At 39.5% G+C, this 24445-nt stretch overlaps 2 protein-coding genes across 3 annotated transcripts in view; both read right to left on the bottom strand.

Moving 5' to 3' along the window:
* tars2 (threonyl-tRNA synthetase 2, mitochondrial) overlaps positions 1 to 8610 on the bottom strand; it is a 14243-nt gene extending 5633 nt beyond the window's left edge. Inside the window, exons 1-7 of one of the 2 annotated variants that reach the window (XM_006804847.3) lie at positions 8485 to 8610; positions 2285 to 2466; positions 2090 to 2204; positions 1652 to 1773; positions 1171 to 1279; positions 690 to 754; positions 527 to 605 (exon numbers count right to left, since the gene is read on the bottom strand). In XM_006804847.3, the coding sequence (XP_006804910.2) occupies positions 527 to 605; positions 690 to 754; positions 1171 to 1279; positions 1652 to 1773; positions 2090 to 2204; positions 2285 to 2466; positions 8485 to 8538 (726 nt within the window). In that variant the 5' untranslated portion in view covers positions 8539 to 8610. Of the gene's footprint in view, positions 1 to 526; positions 606 to 689; positions 755 to 1170; positions 1280 to 1651; positions 1774 to 2089; positions 2205 to 2284; positions 2467 to 3738; positions 3947 to 8484 lie in introns of those variants that run through there. The other variant, XM_006804846.3, reaches the window with a different exon arrangement.
* rprd2b (regulation of nuclear pre-mRNA domain containing 2b) lies at positions 8562 to 24445 on the bottom strand. Its single transcript, XM_006804845.3, has 10 exons — positions 24237 to 24445; positions 16502 to 16631; positions 16155 to 16372; positions 14994 to 15046; positions 14744 to 14870; positions 13285 to 13460; positions 12819 to 13104; positions 12419 to 12676; positions 10690 to 10854; positions 8562 to 10597 (listed from the first exon to the last, which is right to left on the bottom strand). Exons 1-10 carry the CDS (start codon positions 24430 to 24432, stop codon positions 8562 to 8564), a joined length of 3645 nt encoding a protein of 1214 aa, XP_006804908.1. The 5' UTR covers positions 24433 to 24445.

Here is a 24445-nt window from a genome sequence, read left to right as displayed (position 1 = left end):
AGATGAAAAGTGGGGAGAAAATAATAGGTGAACATGGACGTGGCAAAAGAGAAAGTTATGAGAGGGACGGATGGCCGTGTGTTTCTAAGAGCCCAGAACAGAAATCTGGCCTCTGACAAACACAACATCCTGCTGCTGATATTTCCAGGCCCTTTCTGTTGTGGAATCCCAGTCTGCCCAGTGACAGCTTGGTATGGAAACTTTTCTCTCTCCCTGGATCAATATGGATGAGGAAAATTCCACTCACACAGCATGTGTCCCATCTGACAGAGAGCCACGAAGGTCCAAATAAAACAGATTTTAACTGATGAGATGGCACTGCCTCTTTCATTGCAGTCATATAGTGTTTGAGTGTGAAAAATCATGATAGCACTGCCATATGAAATACAGTTTTCATAGGAATAGCCCAAATTCTTGAGTTAAGAAAAACAAAACAATAAAATACATAAACTGGCAGTGAAACACAAAAAGAGAAAACAGAAAGACGAGCAAAGGACTGAATGGATACACAAACACAACCACATACCTGCAGCATCTTGAAGACTGTGAGGAGGCCTGTGTGTGGGAGGAGGGGGCCGTTGCAGACCGCTATAGTGTCTCCACACCTGAGCCACACAGAATGGTTGAAACCAGTTAATTTACTGGTGAGTGTTTTAAATCACTGGCAGGTAAGAAGTTTTCCTACGTGCCTGTATACTGTGACAGTGGCGCCATTCATCTGCTCTTCAGCAAACTGCAGCCTCAGCTTACTGCTCTGTAAGAAGAAAACACAGAAAACTGATTTCAACATGGACACGAGGACAGACAAATATCACAGCTGGACTAAAAACAGGAGTCACACTTAAAAAGCGAGTAACATAACTGCTATTCACATCCTATCAAAGGTTACTCAGATATGCTTCAAGCCAGCATGGCACAATGTTGCTACACCACCAGTGTTTTTTTTTAAAGTGGAAATAAATATAAAATCAAATAACAAAACTTTCCTGCTTCCTGGCGTAGTATAAGCTGGTGCATTGAAAGTGTGAGGAAGGAGCTTGAACAGCTATGCCACAGTGATTTGGTAATTAAGACTTACCTCCTCTACATAAAGAATTAAAGAAAGATGTGTCAGCACTGAAACTGTCTGTCATCAATATTATATTATAACAAACAGAGCATGTTGCAGACCTGGAATAGCTCTTGGACCTCTTCTATACTCAGCTCCAGTCTAGAGAGAGGAAGTTTGAGTGCTGCCGCCTCCTTACACCTCGCCTCCACATCACTCAGAGACAAAAAACTGTAGATGAAGTCACATTCAGGCAAAACTTCAGTTGCAGTTTAGTCAGAATCAGGAGCATGCCATACAGGTCAAGCAGCCGGCACGAGTTACATAAGATGGAAAATGTGTCATTAAAGCAGCACATAACAACGAACAGCTATACACAGCATGCATATAAATAAAAATTAGGAACTAATTAAACTCGTGAATAAAAAATATATTCTTTATTTAAAAGGTCAGGATTTTTTTTTCTTTAAAACAAAAAGAAGCTGAAAAACTGAAATAACAACCATCATGTAACTACCACCACCTCTTTTGCGTTTGTGAGCACACAAAGATGAAGTTTTGACAGAGCTCATATCCGATAGACAACCTGGCAAAAGTAATCACCTGTTGTCCAACAGGTAATCACAGAAAAGCCTGAACTCTGATGTTCCTTCTCTGCACACCTCAGCACCAAACATGCCCTCCAAGACTCCACCGAGGACGCACGCCCCTGTTCTCCAGGCTGCCTGTGAAATCAAGGGTCGTAATGAGTGAGCGCCAAAGACATCTACACGGTAATGTTGGGATGGTAGAGTAAAACAGCAAGGAAACACAAAGATGCTCTCATCCCACTACTGCTGGTCCCAGTTAAAGTGTCATTTCAATTTTTGTTTGTCATGTTACATGGCATGTTAACATCTTTATTTATTTTCTAACTTATGATGATGCTGAATGAGGTGAGAAAATGTTTTTAAAAAACCTTCAAAACTCGTTTTTCATCAACATCACACTTACAGGTCAAATAGGGGAAACTGCACATACTTAAAGTTAACAGCAAATTACCTGCTTTCCCTCAGTTGTATCAAACCCCAGAAGTTGTAATTCACAGTCTGCCTCTAGGGGTCGTCCAAGCTCCCAGAGTTCCCCATTCACCTTACTCACCAGGGCTCCTTTCAATCTGAAACAACACGTGCAAAAGCACAGTTATATCACGACAGTTAAACATATTAAACCAAACGGTATAAACTGGGTACTTACCTCACACTCCGAGCAACATAGAGCGGTGTGGTGACACCAGCTGTTCCCTTAACTATCCGGCCGTCAACCAGCCGGATACGGAGGGGCATTTCTGTCGATTCAAAACGTTTCCCATTTCCACGTTTTTCCCTGAGAGCCTCAAAGATCTGCAGTCGTTCAGATAAGGCAGGAGATGCATTCACCTGTAAAGCAAAAAATAAAGATTTGGTTTGAAATTATTTACAAGAAGCAAAAGGACAAAAGAACTAAAATCTGAAGATGACAGAAAACCAGTCAAATAAGACCTCCAGAAATTAAGTGCACATGCAGTAAAGCTAAGAGAGACAGACAAGCATTTAGGATTTTAGCAACACAATAATATATTCTGAACTTATCTTACTGCCCCAACAGAATGAGTAACATAATGCAAAGATATACACAGGCATAGCCCCTCAATATGTTTACCTAACTACTTAGCTTACACTGCACAGACTCATCACTGATATGCATGGGATGGACTAAATATTTGAAACACCTGTCAGTTTAACGCAGTGAAGGCTTTTCTAAACCAGCTGTAATAACACCTTAAGACAATTCTTCATCTATGAAGGGTATAAAGGACTACTTTATAAGACTATGCAGGTGTTGGGATGACATAATTAATGAACTGGAATGGATTTTAAACTTGTTCAATTAATTAATTAATTAATAAGCCATAATACCTTTAATCACCATGGCCCCAAGGCAAAATTAAATAGAATTAACATTTTAGGAATAGCCTTAAAGAAAATCCAAAAATTTTTACCCATGTATTATTATATCAGTACTTATTTTAGTTGGTTATAACAAAAACAAATGTAGTTAACTGACCGTAAACAAAAACACCTCTATAGACTTTTAGAAAAAACAAAAACTAACTTTTCTTACAAAACTTCCATAAAGTCCTCAGGAAGTCCACAAAGTTCTTTGTTTTGGTACTGAGCTGATTTGTCAACACAAAAAGCATCAGGACACTTTTTTTGAAGTTTATTGTAAATGAGTCTTGTTCGTATTGTAATACTGGTTTGTCTAAATCTTGTGTAAAAAAAAACATGATTAATAATAATAATAATAATAATATTAACAAATATTTTTAACAGCAAAAACTAAACAGAAAAATCCAATCTCGACAATAACTGAAAATTCAATATGAAATAAATATTTTTAAGTTGAATTAAAAACAAAGTTATAACTTTGCATTCATCACCATTTCCCATACATTAACAAACCGGGTATGGCTATCCAAAAAAGCCAAAACATGAACCAAAATTACGATAAAACCGAATTAAAAGCACATTAATCTTAGCTACCACACGACAAATGTTTCCATTAGCACATTTAACAGACAGGAGCATCAACAGCAGCTCACAACACTCACTGAAAACACAGTGCTGCTTGCTAACGTTAGCCTCACTCAGTGCACTGCTTTACCGCACCTTGCTGTACTTCCTCTGCGCGTATAGGGTCGCACGAGCTGTCGAACGACAGGTAACAAGCCGAAGCAGCTGCGTCACCGCCATACCAAACACCCCTGCCTAAAACAACCGCTTCATTCACTATTACCACACATTACTGTCCCCTTCACTGCAAGCGGCCATAACACCGGAAAGCACGGGTTACTGACAGCAGCGTTGACGTAAAGACTGAAAAGTTATGACGGAGCTCCGTCTCAGCGTGCGCGCTCCTGACGTCTACGCCAGGGCGCGCAAAATAAACGCAGGGGAAATAGAAAGAGCGCGATGGGGAAAAACATCTCTAGCCTTCAAAAATAAAATTACGCACTGTCCGGTCAGGCACTTCAGACTGGAGTCACATATGCTGAAATTTACACGAAACAGCGCATGCGTCGACAGTTCTCGTTTGTGGAGAACATTGCAAAACGGTGTTTGAGAGCTTGCGTGCAAAACAAAGTAATTTCAGAGAGGCACCGACCTGCTGCATCACGACGGGGCCACAAGCTGAGCAGCAGAATCGGTGCTCTTAGCTTCCCGAGCCTGCTGCAAGTGTGCATCAGTTTAGTGCCCAAAGTACAAGTTTATTTTAAAACACGTAGGGAGGAAAGATGAATACAGTTTGACTTTCAGCAAAAACCACATTCACTGCAGCTCTTATTAAAATAACGGACATATTTTAAACCCTGCCCTCTACAGACTCGCTGTCAAAAGCTCTAAATAATTTTAATTATAAAACTATTCACTGGCTGTTTAATTTTGTGAACAGACTTAAAAAGCTGAGAATATTAGTAAACAAACCAGCTGACTCTGAAAAGGGGAGTCATTATATTTTGGATTTAGAAATTGTGGGTAAAACAACCCAACGGAGAGACGGAGCGGCTTCATCAAGGACGACTTAAAGACTGCAGCAGCCGAAGTACTTCTGCTCTGCCGCTTGGGGGAGCTACAGCTCTGAGAGAAATCTACTGGACTTTACAGTGTAAATACAGTGCATTCAGCTTTAAATTACCTCAGCAATTACTTGGTGAGATCACCTTAATTAGCAGATTAAACCATATTATAGGTAAGGCTTTAAAACTGTGTTTGGTTTAACATCATGTCCATGTTAAAATTAGGTAAAAGCCTTTTGCAATTAAAATGCTCCACACGCAACATGTCCGTTGGCCTCTATAAGGGCAAAAAGTCGATCTAGTATTTTCCCTAACGGTTCAGATTTCTTAATTAGCACTGAAGACCTTGCATTTCAACTGTATGATATTTTAAAAGTGTTAGCAGCAGATTAACAGGAACAGGGGCCCTAATGTGTAGCAGAAAATATCCACAACAAGAATAAATTATCCTGCATCATGTTAAATTAAATAAATGTAAAAAAAAAATTATTTGCTGAACACTGTGCAGCCACTGTTTTGTCTTACTGTGGGCATATTAATTACACACTAGAGGTGAGTCATCACTCAGTCACAATGTCTCAAGTGAGCTCTGCAAATATGGTCCAGAAATAGGTACAGGGTTTTTAAATGAACTTGAGTGTAAAGTGTGGCTTTCCAGCAACAGTGTGTGGTGTAGTGTGCAAGTTTTGTTTTTAAACAGAATGAACCAAAACAACAACAAATACAGAAAATGGCAAATAGAGCAGACTGATTACAGTCTGTAAAGCAAAAAAAAAAAAAAGAAGAAAAGTATTTGCCAATATGTGAAGGCTGGTTTAAGTCACTTCATTAAAGCACTGAAAATGTTACCCCTCTAATAGTTTTGATCCTTAAAAATAATATCATAAGATATAGTTCCCCCCTTAAGTATGCATATATTCACTGTGACAAAAATAAAAGCTGCAGAATGTGTGCATGTTCATCACACCAGAAAAGATTGGACACTCAAAGGGCGGTGATATAGCATCATTGATGAGAACAGCAGTGAAAGCAGTTCAACTTATATATATACACACACACAAAAACAGGCTGGTAGTTTTGTCAGTCATTTTCAATTGGTCAAACCAAGTTATCTTAAGGTCACGAGGAAGGGACGAGAAGGTGAACTTGAAGATGTTTTACAATTATTCTGTGTGCAATGTGAACACTGCAAACTGATTATTAGCTGCTCCTACATGTGACTGTGAAGATAACAATTTACAGAGGGTGGTAACAGACGTATAAACATTCAGGAAAACACCAGTGTGCCAACGCTGTAGTGACAAATATGCTTTGTGGTTACATTTGGGTATATTTTTGAAACAATGTATTCAGAGGCTTTATGCAGGAAGGTTTTCAGCATATTGATAAAACTGTAATTTCAGCTTCAACACACACTTGAATCAAACACTAGAGATGTGAGACCACTGCACTTCTGACTTGTAGAGGTAAACTACTACCAATGTATGAGAGAGGTCAGCATTATGGAAACAATTCCTGGACAAGAGGGAGCATTAAGGCCATCGTGCTAATCTTTTTCTTCGTTGTTATTTTACCTCTTAAAAGTGGTGAGAGGTGCACAGGTGTTTTAGGGTGAAGCCCATGTGAGCACAAGGTAAGCACAGACGCTTGAAAGCAAAAGCATGAAATTAGCAATATAGAGAAAAGGGCCAAAACAATTGGAAGTAGTCAAATGAACCATTTTACATGCAATCCTAATTAGCTTAAACACCATCTGTGTGTTCCTACAAATGGAAAAGCACCAAGTCTACCTAGCAAGAAAGCACAGCTGAAAAACAAAGGCTTTAAATGTTAATGTAATGGTAGCTGTGCAAATGCATGAGAACAATCTGAAAGGTAAAGTCAAACAGCGCAATTCAAGTGATGATAGTGACCAAATAAAAATACCTCCCCCTCCCAGTTGAATTGAAACTCTGGATTTTATTCAAGAGTACATATTGAAGCCTAGCAAGGGTGTGGTTCAAAGTCTAATACTCCCTCCCAACCCATCATCCACTACTGAGTATCTTCATGACTCAGTCTAATGTGAAGCGCGCACAGGTAGACATTTATATATAGGAAATAAAAATGCATAATTATCTTCAGCCTCCTCTTCTGTGCGGTGGTTTCGCAAAAGGAGGACATAAACACATGATAGGTACTGGAGAGAAAATCTTCTGGGCTAAAGCTTATCCAAGGCCTCGATCACAGTAAAGACGGGGTGCGTGAACAACGATCACTGTCCTCATGTACAGAGATAATAGCTTTAAAAAAAGGGAGGGGGGGGGGGGGGGCTATGTCAACTCAGTCTTTATATTTACAAGCTTAGAAATATACAGTGAGAGTGACAGAAGGGTGGAAAAAGGTTGAGCAGAAGAATATTATTTACAGCGGGTAGTTTGGAAATAAGTCTTAATCTCACCTGAAACACAAATCACTTCAAATCTCTCTCTCACACACACACACACACACACACACACACACACACTCTCTCTCTCTCATGGAAGAAGAGATTACTGTCATGAATTCAATCCGACATTTTTGTTTTTTTACTTTGACATTTTTGGGAAATGCAGTAATTCTTATTCATCTGTTAAATATGATGCAGACACAGATGAGCTTAGTAGAGTACAAAGACTGGAAGTACGGGCAAAACAGCTTGGACTTCTTGGAAAATTGTGACTTCTTAGAATTGTGCTGTTGCTGTGAAATTTATCTCAGAAGTCACTGCATGCTCATTATCCCCTGTAAAAGGTCCGTTTTGTATGGGTGAAACAAATTAGATGTTTTTTCCTGATCTGTTTACTGTAACTGTTTAGTTTTTATGTTAAGCGTCATCTACAGCATGCTGGAGATGAGTGATATTGAGCTTCATTACAAAACAAAAAAGCCAACAAACGCATTTCCCAAAAAGCCAAACTACTGCCCTGTTTTTCCTCAGTATCATGAGACCCATCTTTCTTTTATCCAGCATCTCTCTTCTCAGATTAAAATAATAATAATAATAATAATAAAAAATATATCACACAGGAAAACTCTGAAGCCCCTTTCAGACACGCTCTCATTTTCAATTATCTCTTGTAACTTGTTCGCTTCATGTCTGAATAAGCATTCTAGTCACTTTTCTATAATTTTACTAAGTGGGATCCAGTACAGTGGTAATATTCACAATCGCGCTATATAACATAGACATCGTATTTTAACTGGATTAACTTAGTTTCCAGCCTATGAGGGAAGGGCAGGAATAGCCATCACTTGCTACAGCACAGACATGGACATAAATATAAAGACCCCTATTTTAGGGAACAATGGCTAAGATAAGTAATCTTCACAAGTCTGTGGATAAGACTTCAATGGATGCACATAATAATCCAGTATGGCAATTCCCATGTAGCTCATGGTTATGTCCCTAAGCCATGAGGAACATCAACATTAAAAAAAAAAGCGACCCATGTCTGAATGACAGAATGCCGTCACTGTAACAGACGAACGAAGCCACCAGCATGTCTGAAAGGGCTGAAATGTAGTTTAATTTTTCTTGAACTATTTTGCTTTTTTCTTCTTACAGGTATGCAATTCCTGCAACAGAGCGAATGAAACTTGTGCATGGAGAATTGTTGTGGGGGGAAAAAGAAAAAAGATTATTGGTTGTTACATAACAATCTGCACTATGAAACTGATAACCTCTTAGCTTTACTGTGCAGTGTTAGATGACTGGCTACCTGGCTGAAGCAAGACAATTTAAATCAGCTATTTACACACAACCTATGGTAGTTTTAATTCAAGCTAATTAACAGAGTAAAGATATCTGGGCTCATACCAGCAGGGCTAACACACACACTGCACTGCTAGATGTGTGGCTTGCACTTCTCATTCAGCTTGTCGCAGATGACCACTTCAGTAGCGTGGGGGTAGGAAAGGCCTCTTCTGTGCATGCAAGGGACCACCTGTGAATGGAGGCCCGGGACGCTTTCCCCCACGAAACCCCCCCATGGGTAGATCTTGATTATGCTGCTGAGGGTTTCGGCCTCGCAGCAGGGATCTCTGTGAGATGGGAACGGAGAGGATTGGAGGCCGAGGAGTAGGCAAGGTGAGGAGGGGAACAGGGTTAGGGTTTTGGTTGCGGGGCTGCCCTGGAGGACTAGCAGAAGGTTTCTGGAGAGGAAGGGCAGCGGACTGGGTAAGTGAGCGCGAAGGAGCAGTGTCAACTGCAGGGGAATTAGGTGTGGAGGGCGAGGTTGCAGATGATGTGGGAGAGGGAGACGGGGATGGAAGAGGTAGATTCAGAGGCTCCTTCACTCTACCCAATAAAGGTGGAGGAACACCAGGGGTACCTGGACGGTGGAGGGGGGGTGCATGGCAGAGAACAAAGGGCTCTTTTACTGTGCCGGGGCGGGGAAGCTTAGGGGGCTCGCCTAGCAACGATGACATGAGGGGTGGGGGGGCCACTTTGCCTCCTCTTGGCCCTACTCCACCTCTCTCTGCAGCTTCAGGTCTGACTGAGTGAGGAAGTGGCAGAGGCCGGTCAGCAGGGACCATCACCCCTCCTACCATGACTGCAGTGGGTACAGCAGGGTGAGTAGGTGGAGGGGAATGGCGCTGTGGTATTGGGGGTGGAGGGGGTCTAGGGATTGCTGGAGGTGTGCTGAAGAAGGGAGATGTAGGAGGAGGAACTTGGTGGAGGTGTGATGGAGGAGGAGTCTGGATGTTCTCTGTGTGGTAAGGCAACTGATACTGAGTTTGAGGGAGATGAGGAAGGGGCGGAGGAGGGTGAAGATGTGGGGGGATTAGGAGATGTGGGGGAGGAGGAGGCATAGAGGGGGTCATATCCTCTGTGCCCCCTGGGCCAATGTTAAGAGGAGGGGGGACAAGTTGTGGTGAGGGAGGCTGAGCTTCCAGGTATCCTTCCTCTTCATACCACATGGCTCCTCCTGGTCGACTTCCAGGTCCTCCTCCCCGTCGAGAGCCTCGACCAATCACGCGTATGCTCTCTACTGTCTTTATGCGCTCTCCAGTGAGCGGTCTATTAGAGTAGCCTAGAGTTTGAATGGGTGCCCCTTCGGTGCAGGGTGACACGAGTGTCTCAATACGATGGTATTGCCCCTCCTTCCCATCTCCACTTGGAGACATTTGACCTTTTAACTTGTCTTCTTTTTTTCCACACTGACCTCCTTCATCTGAACCAATGCTTGCCTTACGAGAGCCGGCACAGGGCCTCCTCTCTCCCATTGCTCTGTTGTTTCCCATCATCCTTAGCTGACTTTGCTGATCATCCTTCTTACCCTTCATGTCATTACTAGGAGAAGAGGAGACCAGCTTCCTCACATGCATCACTTCATTGTCTTTTAATTTTGTGCCACTCTTTCTTCCAGCGCCATATCGGGAGGTGGGTAGGAAGTCTCCATCGTTGCCGCTTCCCGACGGGGTGATAGCTGCATCCCAGGGTTCATTGCGGTAGGCTGTGGGTGAGAGGTTATGACCTCCAGATGAGCCCACAGATTCTGGCACACTGGCAGGTGTGTCCATAATCTCATCCTGGGTTGGGGTGCCGGCTGCCTCATCTCTCACTGGGGTCCCATCCACCCCATCAGGACTAACATCACCAAGAGCGAGACTAAAACCTGGATTACCCTGCAGGAAACTGTTGATTTTGGATTCTAAGCTGGGGGGAGAGACAGAAGGAGCTGAGGGGCGAGGAGGGGGAGGTGGTGGAGGAGGAGGGGACAGTTGTCTCTCTCTCCCCCAGTCTCTGATTCTTCCAGGTGTTTCTCGCTTGTGGCTGTTCCCCAGACCAGCTTTCGTTTTTGGGGTAGTTGGGGTGGTCGGGGTGCTGGTGTGCAGAGCTTTAGAAGGTGCTGATTCTGGGGAGGTTCGTGTACCAGCAGCAGCACCAGAGGTGGTGTTAGTCACACTATGCAGGAAAGAGGACAAACCTGACAAAAACAAAGTGTGACAAATATTGAAACAAGGTCACTTCGTTAGTCATTCTTAAAGAAATTCAATAAGCCAAATATATGGATCTTACCTGTTGTGTTGGTTTTAGACAGAGCATTAAGTATCCCTTCAGGTGTGATATCAACACGTGACAGGATACTGGCCAAGGCAGGGCTTGGAGGGGTTCCTTTGGAGGCTGCTGATTGGCCAGATGGGGTTGTGGGTGTCCCAGGAGATGGACGAGGTGATGGGCTTGCTGCAGAGAGAAAGATCAAAGCAGCCCCAGAAATTTAACAAAATTATTTTAAATGTACTGAATCAAACAAAAAGTCTTAAACGGGAAAAAATGTTCTGTGTTCCAACAATAAATTGAAAACAACATTAAAGTTAACCAGCAAGTATGAGCTGCATGGTCAACAACTGACTTTGCTCATTAGTCTGTTCCACAGAGATCCCCTGTTGTCCAGACATAATTAAAAAAACAAATCATTGAGCTGCGCTGGGTGATGTGTGTCTTCTTTACACAGAAATATGTAACGGCGGCTTATTTGGAAATGGCTCCACAGATAATTAACCACAACCACTTTTGCAGTTTCCAAGAGAGTTGTTCATGTAATGCAGAGGTCATTACATATTCCTGGAAATACTGTTAACATTGCTTCACTAACCCATTGCAGGCTCTTGAGGGAGGGCTAAAAATGAGTGAGAAACATAAGCACATTTGTTGATAATATTCAAAAGACTAAAAATCTGCAGTCTTATGCTTTCACTTGGCTCCAAGACCTTGCATCATTTAGTGGAAGTTTCAGAAAGATTTTTTTCCAGGATGAATCACGCCAGTTAGTCTATTATTTCAATTAGCATTAGTCAATTCTAGCACATTCAATTGAAAATGTTGCAATGAATACAAATTATTATAAAACAAAAAGTACAATCAGAAAGTTCTAGAATTAAGGAGAAATGGAGAAAAGAAAATAACAAAAATAAATAGTGGCAGCTGCCAGTTCTACCCTTCAGCTTCCTAGTAAATGCACCTATGCTATGAACTGGAAAATCAGGTGATTTTCAGATAACCTGATCACTGACCCTTAACCTTGATGTCAAGGTCACTGACATTAAAACTCATCTGAGCTTTTCAGTAGATGCACCTACAGTATGAACTCATTCTTGAGTTATTGCATTCACAAGCTTGGGTTTCTAAACCACCTGCCCGCTCAGCGGTGTGAGAATGAAGCTTTTATAGCCGAGAGGCTTTAAAAAAACAAAACAAACAAACAAACAAACAAACAAACAAACAAACAAAGAACCTAAAAATCTTCCCGTATTTAAAATCTCCCTTTCAAAAATCATATTCTCATCCATAGCTGATCATCTTTTAGGTCAGAACTTGAAGTCCAGGTCTGTCCCCTTAAACGGCTCCTTCTGGTATGTATGGCCGACGGTGAACACACCACAGTTCAGTTCACGGCGCTTGCGCTAATGTTTTCCTCGACATGCCCTAAAATGTTAGAGCAGAACTTCACATTGACTCTCTGAAGTTCACAGTGCACAAACATGTAACTGTCCTAATCTTACAAGTTTAGATATCATAGTCTCATCACCACAGATGATGGCCCACAAATGATGTTTGCTGTTGATGTGGATCTTAGAAGGAAGATAGGCTAAATTAATATCAAGTAACACTTTTAAAGCCCGTCTAGTCCTGGATTTCCCCCCCTTTTTTTCACAAAACAGAACAGTTTGTCTTGTTTTATTTTAAATTTTGTCTAATAACCACCAAGCATAACACAGAAAGTCATATCCCTCTTCCATAAACATACCTGTATTCTTCATGGCGGAGGTTAGCGAGCTGAGAATGGAGGTAATCTTTCCCAGGTCCACCTTGGCCAGATTGACACCCAGAGGGGTGGCTGGGGTACTTGTAGGAGTAGCAGATGTGGGAGTCACTGGGGTGGTTGTGGTGGTAGTAGCAGAAGCATTGTTCTTAGAGGCCTTCGCAGGCGGATTTGGAAGCTTTGAAGGCGCATCTGACTTTGCAGCCTTAGACATGGCAGCGGCTGGCTTTTCTTTCTTATCATCTGAGAATGAAGGAAATTCAATGAGCTCATAGATTTTCAAAATTGAATCACAAGTCTGCAGCTTTGCAACTTAACTTTCTAATGAATTAATTTGGAGACAAAAAGTTATATCATAGCACAACCACAGATCTAGGACACTCACTGCCTGCAGTTGCAGCATCAGTCTCTTCGTCAGACATATCCATGTCCTCCATGTCTCTGTTGTCACTCTGCATTTCTCCTTCATCCATGGCCTTTCCATCCAGATCTGGATCGAGCTGGGCTCTGCTAGCCGCCATTGCCATAAAGGGTGAGTCAGAGCCAGTGGGGGAGGGGGCATCTTCAGATGGTGAGGGGATGGGAGAGTCCTCAGGTCCAGGTAGAGTGGACTTGAGGGAATCCAACTTCCTTTTAAGACTGGCCACACGATTGGCAAATGCGTTGTAAGCCTGAGGAGAACGTTGAAGAGAGAAACAAAATTAAGCTCAAACAGTGGAATAGCTGGATCACCAATCAATGAAATAAATTAGTTTTAATGTTTTAAAAGCAAATGCTTGAATATTTCCACTTTAAGACCAACTAACTCTAATTGTTTTATATCTTTACATCTTACAAAAGACAACACCTACATTGGCCACAATCTTAACTTCCTTGTACTGCATCTCGTAGAAAATATCTGCGTTTCCCAGAGCCTCCAGCAGAGGAGGTCCTGCTTTCAACTCTTTCTCCAGGAAGCTGACAAACTCCTGCAGCTTCAGGCTGCCATCCTCGAAGTCCTTGGCAAATTTGTTCCCCCCTGCCTTATCTAACACAAGAGACAGTTGACAAGCAAGCCATTAAACACAAGGTTTACTCAATTTTTAAAAAGTTAAATTAGAAAAAAAGCTAACAGAACAGTCAGAAGGTCAGTGCTGATGCCGAATGCATCAGGCGAAAAATAAATAACACACTTTTTTTTTTTCTCAGAGAACTGCATCCGGCTTAACAAGAATAATCCATTGACCTATCCATGAACCCTTTTCACCGATGCCATTCTCAGAACTGGTACATGGGCCTTTTCAGAAATAAGATGCAAAGACTTAACAGCCATTGTTTACGGTGTGTGTTTAATGTGTGTACTGGCTGTGCAAGAGCTTCCAGCTGAGGCTAGAGAAAAACTTACCAGTACTAAAAAACATTTCAAATACATGTGGAGAATTCAAATCTCCTCAACATGTAATTTTTTTAAATTATTTCATTTATAAGCTCAGATATCAGGGAACTAAGCACAGTTCATCAGTGAGTTCTGCACTGAGACAGATGTTTAAAACAAACAAACAAACAAAACTCCCTGGTGATAAAGCTGAGCTGATGCATTTCAGAATGTGAGAACACAAATGTCTGTCCCAGTCAGACTGGTCATTACTTGGGTTTTTAACCTGCACTGTGGTTTCAGATTGTGTCAATATGCAAGCAGCACAACTAATAGTCCCGTACATCCACCACAAGCTAGTGCTAATCACGTGTTCTGCTGCCCGCACACTACAACAGGGAGCACCCTCGCTTAAGATAAGATAGATTTCTCTTATTATGAGCATGTCTTAAGCAAACAGTTTCCTTCAGTGTGCTGCATGTCATAAAGGACAAATGTTGAAAGATGAGACTCAATTTTTAGATTCTGTAACATCGCTGAAGCAGACTAATTTACAATAAAATACAAAAGTAAAAGCAAAACAGCAAATATCAGATGAAAATGAATTGGTTCACTTTAACAAGTGCAACAATTTGAGTTGTTGATATGAGTATAAAATGTTGTGACAGTGAGGGATGTGTTGCCTTGTAGAGAACTATTTTTAAAAGGACTTTAGGTACAATTAAAGTACATGTGTGTTGTCTAAAACCATCACAAGTCCATGTTTTTGTTGTTTGTTTTTAACTTTACCCTCCATGCCCACACCTAAGGCCTGTAACAAGCCAGGAAGACCCCTGCTAGTGATATGTATACTTGTTTTGACAGGACATAAAAATCCAGTATGTTTGAGACTTAAGACAAAGTACAGAAGACAACAGGTGTGCACTGATGTACAAATAAGCCCAGTGACATCTGACCTTTAAGTCTCTTGAGGGCCTCCGTGCTGCAGACATCCACCCGGAGAGCTGACAGCTGCTTTTCTTGAAACTCTTCTTCGGCAACAGCTTGCCTATATTTTAACAATTGTTCAATGAGGGAGTGGGGCTAGAAAAGAGAGAGTGCAAATGATTTAACATCACAAGATGTTGTCATATCGTGGTTGATTTTCAGGCTTTTTAGAAAAGAAAAGAAAAAAGAAAAATCCAGGAAAACACAAAGAAGGCCTACCGTGAACTCCGCCACAATCTTGGATTTCAGGGCAGCTTTGGAATTAGCAGGAGCTAGAGAGTGAAAATAAATTACTTTAAAAACACTGTAGGGTTTCTGGAAATATTCCAAACAGACAGCGTTAACTTAACTTAAGGATGATTTAGTAACCTATGCCCACACTAATACGTTTTCAGCAGTGCCCACACTACCTCAGTATTTTAGCACCTCAAATAGACTTTTTGTTAAATTGCTGACTTTGTTTTCTTTGAACAGCGTTTTCCCACACACATACTTTATTCAGCAGCGCCACCCATTTATATTTTAAAATTTATTGAAGCATTTTTAAAATTTATATTGTTCATCAATGTACAAATTTAATAACTAGCAAATTACAACACTCCCAATTACCAGCAGGTTGACCAGAGGAGTGTACTACCAAACAGGGATTGAATTTATTGAGGTAGGTCACGGTCACTGAGACTTTAGTTTTTAGTTTGAAAAAGTTTCGAAAATCCTAGGTTACTATTTCTCAAGTTATCGCATTCAAAAACTTGGGAGTTCATGTTGCCTGCCCACCTGCCCAGTAGGATGCCGACAATATCCTATCAGCTTCTTATGGATGAGGGGTAAAAAAACCTTCCATTTCATCCATCCATCCATCCTCAGAGGTTGGGTTGCAGGGGCAGCAGCTTAAGCCAAACCCAATACCAACTGTAATTAATCATATTCTCCCATGTCTTAACAATATGTCTTCATACTCGAATAACTTGAAGTCAGCAATTTTGCTTCACTTTCCTTCGTCGTTTCAAATAACCACAAAGTGAATAACTGACTTTAAAACCAACTAATTAAACCTCCAGTATTTACAGCATTGCATTGAGATTGTTAATTTCCTGTTTCCTGCTACCATGATGACCTTATAAATATATTTAATATATTTTAATATTTTGAATAACATTTTCACATTGTCATCATTTCAAGTAAAGAAAGTTCTGGTCTCTCTTTTTCTGGACATTGCTGTTCTTCCTAAGTAGTCATTTCTGCATCTACCATACGTAACACAATCATGCAATAAGAGTTTCCTGGCATGTTAGTAAAGAATAATATATAGTTTGGTTTTTAAAAAAACAAAAAAAACAAAAACACAACACTGACAAAACTCTGAAGTGACAAACTGACCATTTGCAGGTGTAGCCTCTTTTTCCTTTTCTTTCTCCTTTTCCTTTTCCTTGTCTTTTTCTTTTTCCTTTTCCTTTTCTTTTTCCTTCTGCTTCTCTCGCTCCTTTTCCTTTTTATTCAAGTTGGCTTTGAACTGGGCAATGACCTCCTCGGGATACACACTTCTTTCTTCCCAAATGGAAAAGATCCTTTCCACTGACCTGCGAACCTTCCCATCTCTAACAGAGTAAAATGATAAACAACACACAGACCTTAATACCTTTTTAGTGATAGGCATGACGGGTTAAAAGAGAAACAAAATGCACTGATGGCTGGACAGTACCGTAGAATAAACACTATGTACTTACTTGATGAGCTGAGCAGCATTAGGAAGAACCTCTGAGAAGGCTGAACGAAAAACGATGGCATTCTTTCTTTTGCAGTTTTGTATCACATCGTTGGCAAGGTAGAAAAGATTCAAGCGGTGATTGTTATCAGCTGAAAAAAAGAAAAGCAGAGAAATAAAGGACTCAATCTGGAGTTTAGATCACTATTAGCCTATTTACACTAGTTTCTACTTGGTTACTGCAACTTTGCAACTGTTACCTTAACACAAAATTTCTGCTTTTGTGGAAACATGCACATCCAGTGAAAGCTGCTGCTGGATGTGAATGTAAGCCAACATTAGATACTGTGCTTACAGATGAAAGCAGTATACTTGAACGCCAACAAGGGAAAAACAATTCAGTCATTTATTCAATAAACAACAAGGTATAGTCTTAGCCTCAGGAGCTAGCATTGCCCTCTTTTGCAGAAACGACTTCTGCACGTGTTTATTCACCAGTCTTTGAAAATTTTAACAAGCTTAAGTCAAAGTCTTCCAGAAAAAAATACTTGCATGTATATCCAATTTCAAATCTCAATAAAACATTTAAAAAGAAATCAAATAGGATTCAATTATTTTTCAGGTCACTTTTTAATCGCTCCTTGGTGAATTTTCCGACTCTGCTAACTATCATCCTCCTGCTGAAAGGTCCACCAATTTAGTCAACTTGAACTTTTGGACAGATGACCTGTGAAAGCCATCTGCAGTCTACACCAAACATCTCTACTGTTTCTCTGGCTAAACCACAACATCTCTGACTTATTTTACCGCATTATTGTAAGAGGCCTGGAGAACTGGAAAACTTTCAGTTACCATCACTGAAGAGATACTATAGCTACAGCAAAAAGCTGAAGATCGTTTCTTCTTGTGATGGTCTGGATTAGTCAACTTATGCATACGTTTCCATTTCAAGAAGGAATACAATAGTGGCAAGGACACAATGAGTTTTGTTGCTTTAGGGAGTAAACAATACTACAGGTTAAATTCTGGATTTTGGGAAATAAATGTCGTATCTAAAAATATCTAAACCTCTTAATGTGTTTTTTACATTTGAATTAGACTGGATTATCACCTCAGTCTAAAACAGAAGCAGCCTTTTATAAACACAATTATTTAAAGGTTAATCTACCAGTAAATTAACTTTGTTAAAAAAATAAATAATAACAATAAACAAGAAGAAAACGAGGTGAAAGTATTTCCTCTGCCTCAGCTCTCACCTTGTTACCTTCCATTACATACAGCAAGCTGTGCCAAGATAACTTTTTGAGTTCCTGACCTTTTAATTAAACCCCCAAAAGTCAGCAGATTTTAGGCTGGTAAAACAAACCTTTAAAAACCTTTTTTTTTAAGTAGTTCCTTAATAGCAATAATTAACATACAAAACAACATATTATGCATTTAAATTTAATTTGAAACTATTAAATCAGTTCCATCATAATATCAATTTTAAATATCAGTGAAACCTGTGGCACAACAGTAAAAGACACAGAGTGTCAGTCTGTGACTAAGCACGAGGAGCTTGAGCAGCCTTCTTTCGCTGCATCTTAACTGCATCCTGCTGCAGAATGCTTTACAAATTTCTCCATTCAAGTGATTATATACCAGTTTACTCTGACACAACCTACACACAACCATTCATTACAACTTCTCATTAGTCTGGTGGTGGGTAACCTTGTAACATTTTAAAACCAACATTTACTTATTGTTTTAATCCAATATTAATAACTTTAATCCAGGAGTAATTCATATGGCCATTAGTGAGGTCAGTTAACTAGCTCAGCATTGCCCTGATTTGAAGGAGAGATGAGCTGTATAAAAAGGTCTTTAAAAATCTTTAACAACAGCTGTTCAACCTGAAGTCAAACTCAAAACACTCATCTCACTAATAAAAGGAATCTCTGTATGCATGTGTGGGATCATCTGTTTTTGCATACTGTTGTATGATCTACTTTGAACTTAGTATGTTTTTAAATAAGCAGCTCTCTCCCTCTTCCTTTTATAAATTTAAAAGATGTTTTCTGTTCTGCTTGCACAGCTAAAGTATTACCTATAGGTGAGGTGTTTAGGAAATTCTACATCAGTACCACCTATTAACACAAATAAGTCTCAACCTGTGGAAACTGAGGTTGTGGCTTAGTTAAATCTCTGCATGTGCATTCCCAGTAGTGCTGTGACAGCAAAGAAGGTGAGTTTAACCACCAATTAATTAATTATCCTTTCACAACCAATGCCGTGCATTTTAGGAAAGTGTAAATTGTAGGAACAGAACTTAAGGGACAACATCTTTGTATGAAAATGAGTGAAAACACCCAAACAGCAAACAAATCAAATTTTAATTTGTGTGACAGGAGATCTTTCTTCAATCAAACTCTGCTCTAAATCATACATTAAAACTTTATTTATGAGAGACTTGCGTGTGAAATAATAAAAATGTCACTAAGTAGGACAAAGTATACATACTGCTATTCAACATCATGATGTTAGTTGTTATCCTTTAATAACACAAGTATTGTTGGGCAGAAAACTCAGGAAGATTTATTTTAGAATCTATATTATTCATGATTAGACAAGATAAAGGAACAATGAATATTTAATTAACGTAATACTGTTTCACTGTGTTCAATTTTTTCATCTTCTTTGTTTCTACTTTAGAAGTGATTTTCTCCCACTTGTTTTTAACTTTAAAGGAATTGAGAATTTACTCAGTCATGTTCCTTTTGAATTACACATTACCTTCTTTTGTTATGTCAAATTTATTTAAATAGCACATTTAACACAGAGTTGACCACAGTGCTGTACATTAAAGTATAGAGCCCGCTCCCAGAACTACATTAAAATACTTTGCGTATTATAGATCAAGATGTGTGTCTATTCTAATAAACTGAAACACTGACTATACTATAATGCATTAAATTACAATTAGGTAAAAGATACAGTATTAAGCCCAAAAGTTGGAAAATCACAACAACAACAAAAATACTCAAAGTCTACAAAAATTCAATATGACAACAAAGCTTAAGAGTTTAAAATAAGCAGAACTGAACAGAAAAGTGAGACAAAACTGAGTTTAAAAAAAACAAACAACTAAAATATAAATAAAATAAAACAGGTATCACAGTTTGATAGATTTCCTTTCTTAAAACTTGGCATAAAAACTGAAACAGCCTGGGGGAAAAAAAATAAAAAAAACCCTCCACTGCCTGTTGTCTATGTGGTGCAGTGGTTGGTCTGAATTATCCATGACAGACACTTTTGCATCTAAAAAAAGGTCCATCAAGCATTTTTATCATCGTCCACTCAGCTCACACTGAAAAATGTTACTCATTACATGTATTGTGCTGCCCCACTCAAATGAGTAGTGAGAGACAACAGTTAAGACGGGTTGACCTCTCCATGACAGAGAGCATCTTTAGCATGGTTATCAGCAGCTGGGAACATTATCTCAAAGATAAGAGCAAACCTCACTCCAGAGCATGTCCTCTACAAACGTGTATTTATGAACCGAATCATCTGTAAAATTTGGAAACTTGTCATTTTGGACCGGATAAAGAATATTTTTAATTTAATTTGAAGCTTGATTTGTACTTATGGACAAAAGCCATTTGGGTTTCATTTTTGCACATTATTATTTTATTATTATTTTATTTTATTTGAATACTACTAGCACTTTAATTTTTATTATCTAATATTTTTATTTATTATATTCAAATCCATATTTTCCTGGGTAATTATTTTAATTTTCTGTGGGATGAGACAACAGGATGATAGTCACAGGAGGGCAGACTTGAGCAGGTGAGGCACTGGAGCCTAGAAGAGGAGGTCTGTCCAACAGGACTAATCAAAGAAAAATTGGCAGATTATTCAACTACCAAAATAATCTTTAGTTGCAGCCCTACAACAAAGTCCCTTCTGATCAGTTTGCTCTGGTCTCCATCAGCACACAAAAGCTCAAATGGCACACAGCAGTTCATTTGTATTGTCAGCATAAGCTAATCTCATCATTGTTCTGTGGGCAGCGATGCAGGGTGGGAATTATAAAAAAAAGAAAAAGAAAAGAAAAATGCCCACATAGTAACTGGACTTAGCCACTGAAACAGAACATCCCATTGGACAGATTAGCTTTCTAAAACACAGGGCCTGAGCCTGCAAAAGACGAGCCTGCAGCAATAGTGTGTCTGCTGATTTTGTGTGTTTTCAGCACTTTTCTTTCTTTCTTTCTTTTCATACCAATAGATTACATGCTCAAGATTGGAAAACATGCTTAAATACTGACGGTTCATTTCAGCTTTCTAAATTTTAGTTCATGCTAACTTTCTTACTGGAGTTTATGACTACTAGGGCTGTGCTATCATATATCATTCATGATAACATTGGTACAAATTCTGAAATGATATATTACTACAGAAACATCATTTGTTTTTTATTACAGAGTGTGCCCAACAACAGCTGAAGCCCAGGCATGTCTGAGAGTGAAAGCAATTGTTAGGATGATTAAGATTTAGTATGTGAAAAATTAGCTTCAACAACCTCCAACAATCTACAGTACTTTGCAATATATGCAAGAAAACTGTTTCCACTAAACGTGGAACTCTCACTCTCACTCACACTCACACACACACACACACACACACACACACGTTTTTCTACTTGAAAAAAGAAAAAAAACAAACAAAAACCATAAAGTACAACAGAATGAAAGAGGACCTGCTAGCAGCTGTGATGCTTCACCCAAATATAAACAAATGTCTCCACCGAGCATTGCTGGAACACTCGCTAGTTGCACTCCATATGACAGGATGAATATTACTTAGGCCATTAAGCAGTTGGCTAAAAAGCTAAACAGAGATAACATCCCAGGTAGAAAATATTCTTCAGTTTTATTATGCAGCAACTGAAGAGTTACAAAGATAAGTTTACTTAAAAGAAAATAACTACACTAAATGTTAAGTAGTTATGTTACTTACAGTTTCCAGGAAAAACACTACCCAGGGTACATACGGGTTTACATGTTACTTATGCTGTGTCACTGGATATAATGCTGTGAACTACAATGCTGCTACTACAATGACAGTAGCTCATTAAAACATTCCTGAAAGGTGCAGTGAACATTCCTGAAAGAATCAGGAAAGTCATCAACCAGGAAGCCAATTTGGTTTGTGAATTTGAACAATCTACAACAGAAACAACAACACAGAAGCACTATTTCAATATGACTTTACCAGCACATCAAGCATCCATTTCATTTAATCATGCATGCACCAACATAAATAAAGAAGCACAGAATATGTAGGGCAGTTGGCCTGCCTTGTTCTTCCCACACAATTCTACAAAGCTGATGAAATTTATTTACTGCAGGCTTAAAAATAACAATCAGCCCATAACCCATCAAAACCTATACAAATACAGATAAAGGCAGCAAATGTATTTCTAATAGCAATGGATAAGGAGGGAGAGACTTATCAAATGTACTGTAGACACTTAAGGGGCACAAATTAAAGAAACGGGAGTGAAAAAACTGAAGTATATTGCAGAGACTTTGACTAGCTCTAAATAATACAAACAGGTGCAAAATTATATGGACTTGAGGGAAAATTTTAAAAACAGCGTTACTACATTTTCAACACATGATTCGGTTTGTTTGTTTGGGTGTTTTTTTAAGCAAAGAATGAAAGTTTTCAAACACATCTCATCATCATCCATGAGAATCTGTCACAAAAAGCTCACCTAGCAACTGACCAAAATGCATAATCCTCTTCGGCTTTTGGGTGAGCTGTCTTCAGTAATACAAGTCTTTTTGTTAGCAAGATTACGCAAACAAACTACCAGGCCAAGGTGGAGAATAGGAAAAGGAAGAAGCCATTACATTTGGTGCCGATCTGAATTAGTTTCTTTAAAAATGCACGGTTTGGCATTGGCAGACAAGTGTGCTGATTAACTGCCCTTCCACTGAATTGCTCCACACTGCGATTACGGCTGGTCTTATTAGATTTATTATGCAGGAGGATTTATAAAAACTCATAAGATACAAGTACATGGAGGGAGTAGAGATAAGAGTGCCGCCTTGAAATGTCAACATAGTGTTAGAGTGCAAAAGCAGAGATGACTGCAGTGACTAAGGAAATGCTTTCAAGGCTACAACTCTTCATAACTCCCTCTTGATAACTTGTTCTATTATGGAGGGCTCTTTTAACATTTAATCAACACAACTAAGTAGCAGCTATTTATTTTTTATTATTTGGCCATGACATGTTTTGGGATCTAGAACTACATCCAATTTAGGGTTTTGGGGAGTGCTGAAGCCTACACCAGATGTCACCAGACCTTAATAATGTGAGTCCTTGACAGGTTGCCAGTCCATAACAGGGCAAACACACAGAGACAAAACCATCCACACACACATCCAGTTTAAAACCACAAGTTAACCCAGCATGTAAGTCTTTGGACTGTGGGAGGAAGTTTTAGTACCGACAGAGAACCAACGCATCCACAAGGGGAACATACAAAGTTAATAAAAAGCATAAGACATAAAAAGCAAGATCTATGAGCAATTGTGTTTCCAATATATCTGACATATTAACAAAATATTTCTGATGTAGCAAAATAATTATGTTGATTTAAGAAAGCTACAATGATAAGACTCATGCCTCTTATGAGACCTCTTTACACTCTCAACATCTTAAATCAGAATTACTGGTACAGATATAAATTTTATTATTTAAAAGTGCATTTCAGATATCTAGCATGGAGCTTGAAAGGCACAAAATTACATCCTTACTAGATAAAAGTTTAACCTAACTAGACAGGATTTAATATCAAACAACGTAACTTCTACTTCTAATGTAAGAACTGTTGCGCACGTGTACTCTGCTACTTAAGATATAATTAATTAGAAACCAGTCTAAACACGTTATGGAAATGTCAACGGGGATTATAACACGTCAGAACTAAATAATAACTATCTAACACATTTTAAACAGAAGCCAATAGTAAAGGCTGAGGTGCTGTAATTAAAGTGTATTACACGATATCTACACTGCACATACCCACTATATGGCATTATCGTTAATACTAATCTGACAGGAGATAAATGAAGTGTAGATAGTTTAAACGACGTTATCACCGTTTGTTTGGAAAGTTTGGAACTACAGCTAGTTGAGTTAATTTTGCACTTTTAGTATAAATGTTAAATGAGCTTGTCGGTAAAAATTAATAATATAATAACAATGAAAGGGACATACGAGTTTAATTTAAGTGGATCGCTCCTTTATCGCTTCACGCGTCCAATAAATAAACTATGCTCGATACGACCAGCCGTCAGGAACAACTCAAATCACCAAGCACCAACTAAAGCTAACATGTAGCTGATTAAATCCGTCTAAAAATAATCTTTTTTATCATGTTTGCTCTTCGGCTTAAAAGCGCAGTGCCGTGAACCCCGGGAGGCCCGACTGTAAACATCGCTAGCAGTAGCTTTGCTAACATTAGCAGCTAATTTCAAGCAACGGCAGCGTTAGCTTATAAATATGCTGCATATCAAAAAACTTGAACTTTGTTCAGGAGGTAAATTATTGCTCTTTTGTGCACTAAACAACTTTGTCCCTAACGCAATAAACTGCAGCCGAGTTTTGCAAACTGGTAGTTGGTCCAGACAGAAATCCATTTGAAAAATGGCTAAAATACGCTAGCTAGCGGATTAGCTTCAGTGACAAGCTACTCACATTTCTTGAGCCACTTCATCCAGTAGCGGACGATAAGGCTGTGATGTTTCTTGTTTTCAATGCACCAAGCTGAAAGTCCTTGTATTGACTCCATAGTGTTTGAAACTCCCTGAAAACGCCGGTCCAAAGACGCTTCCAGAGCAGCGGTGGAGCTGCGTGAGCCGTGACCGCTTGCAGCTCCTGAACCGGCCGCCATCTTTCCAACTCTG

This window comes from Neolamprologus brichardi, chromosome 11 (genome assembly GCF_056152115.1).
Source record: "Neolamprologus brichardi isolate AB-2024 chromosome 11, ASM5615211v1, whole genome shotgun sequence".
Classification (NCBI taxonomy): Eukaryota; Metazoa; Chordata; class Actinopteri; order Cichliformes; family Cichlidae; genus Neolamprologus; species Neolamprologus brichardi.
This window is presented reverse-complemented; position numbering and strand designations above follow the sequence as displayed.

What these genes read in the sequence shown, in the direction of transcription:
- rprd2b (XM_006804845.3), bottom strand. Translation starts at nt 24,432, where the DNA reads ATGGCGGCCGGTTCAGGAGCTGCAAGCGGTCACGGCTCACGCAGCTCC. An exon ending in AAGTTAAGATTGTGGCCAAT is followed by an intron (nt 13,105 to 13,284) that starts GTAGGTGTTGTC and finishes CGTTCTCCTCAG; the next exon opens with GCTTACAACGCATTTGCCAA. An exon ending in CTCCGCCATGAAGAATACAG is followed by an intron (nt 10,855 to 12,418) that starts GTATGTTTATGG and finishes TTCTCTCTGCAG; the next exon opens with CAAGCCCATCACCTCGTCCA.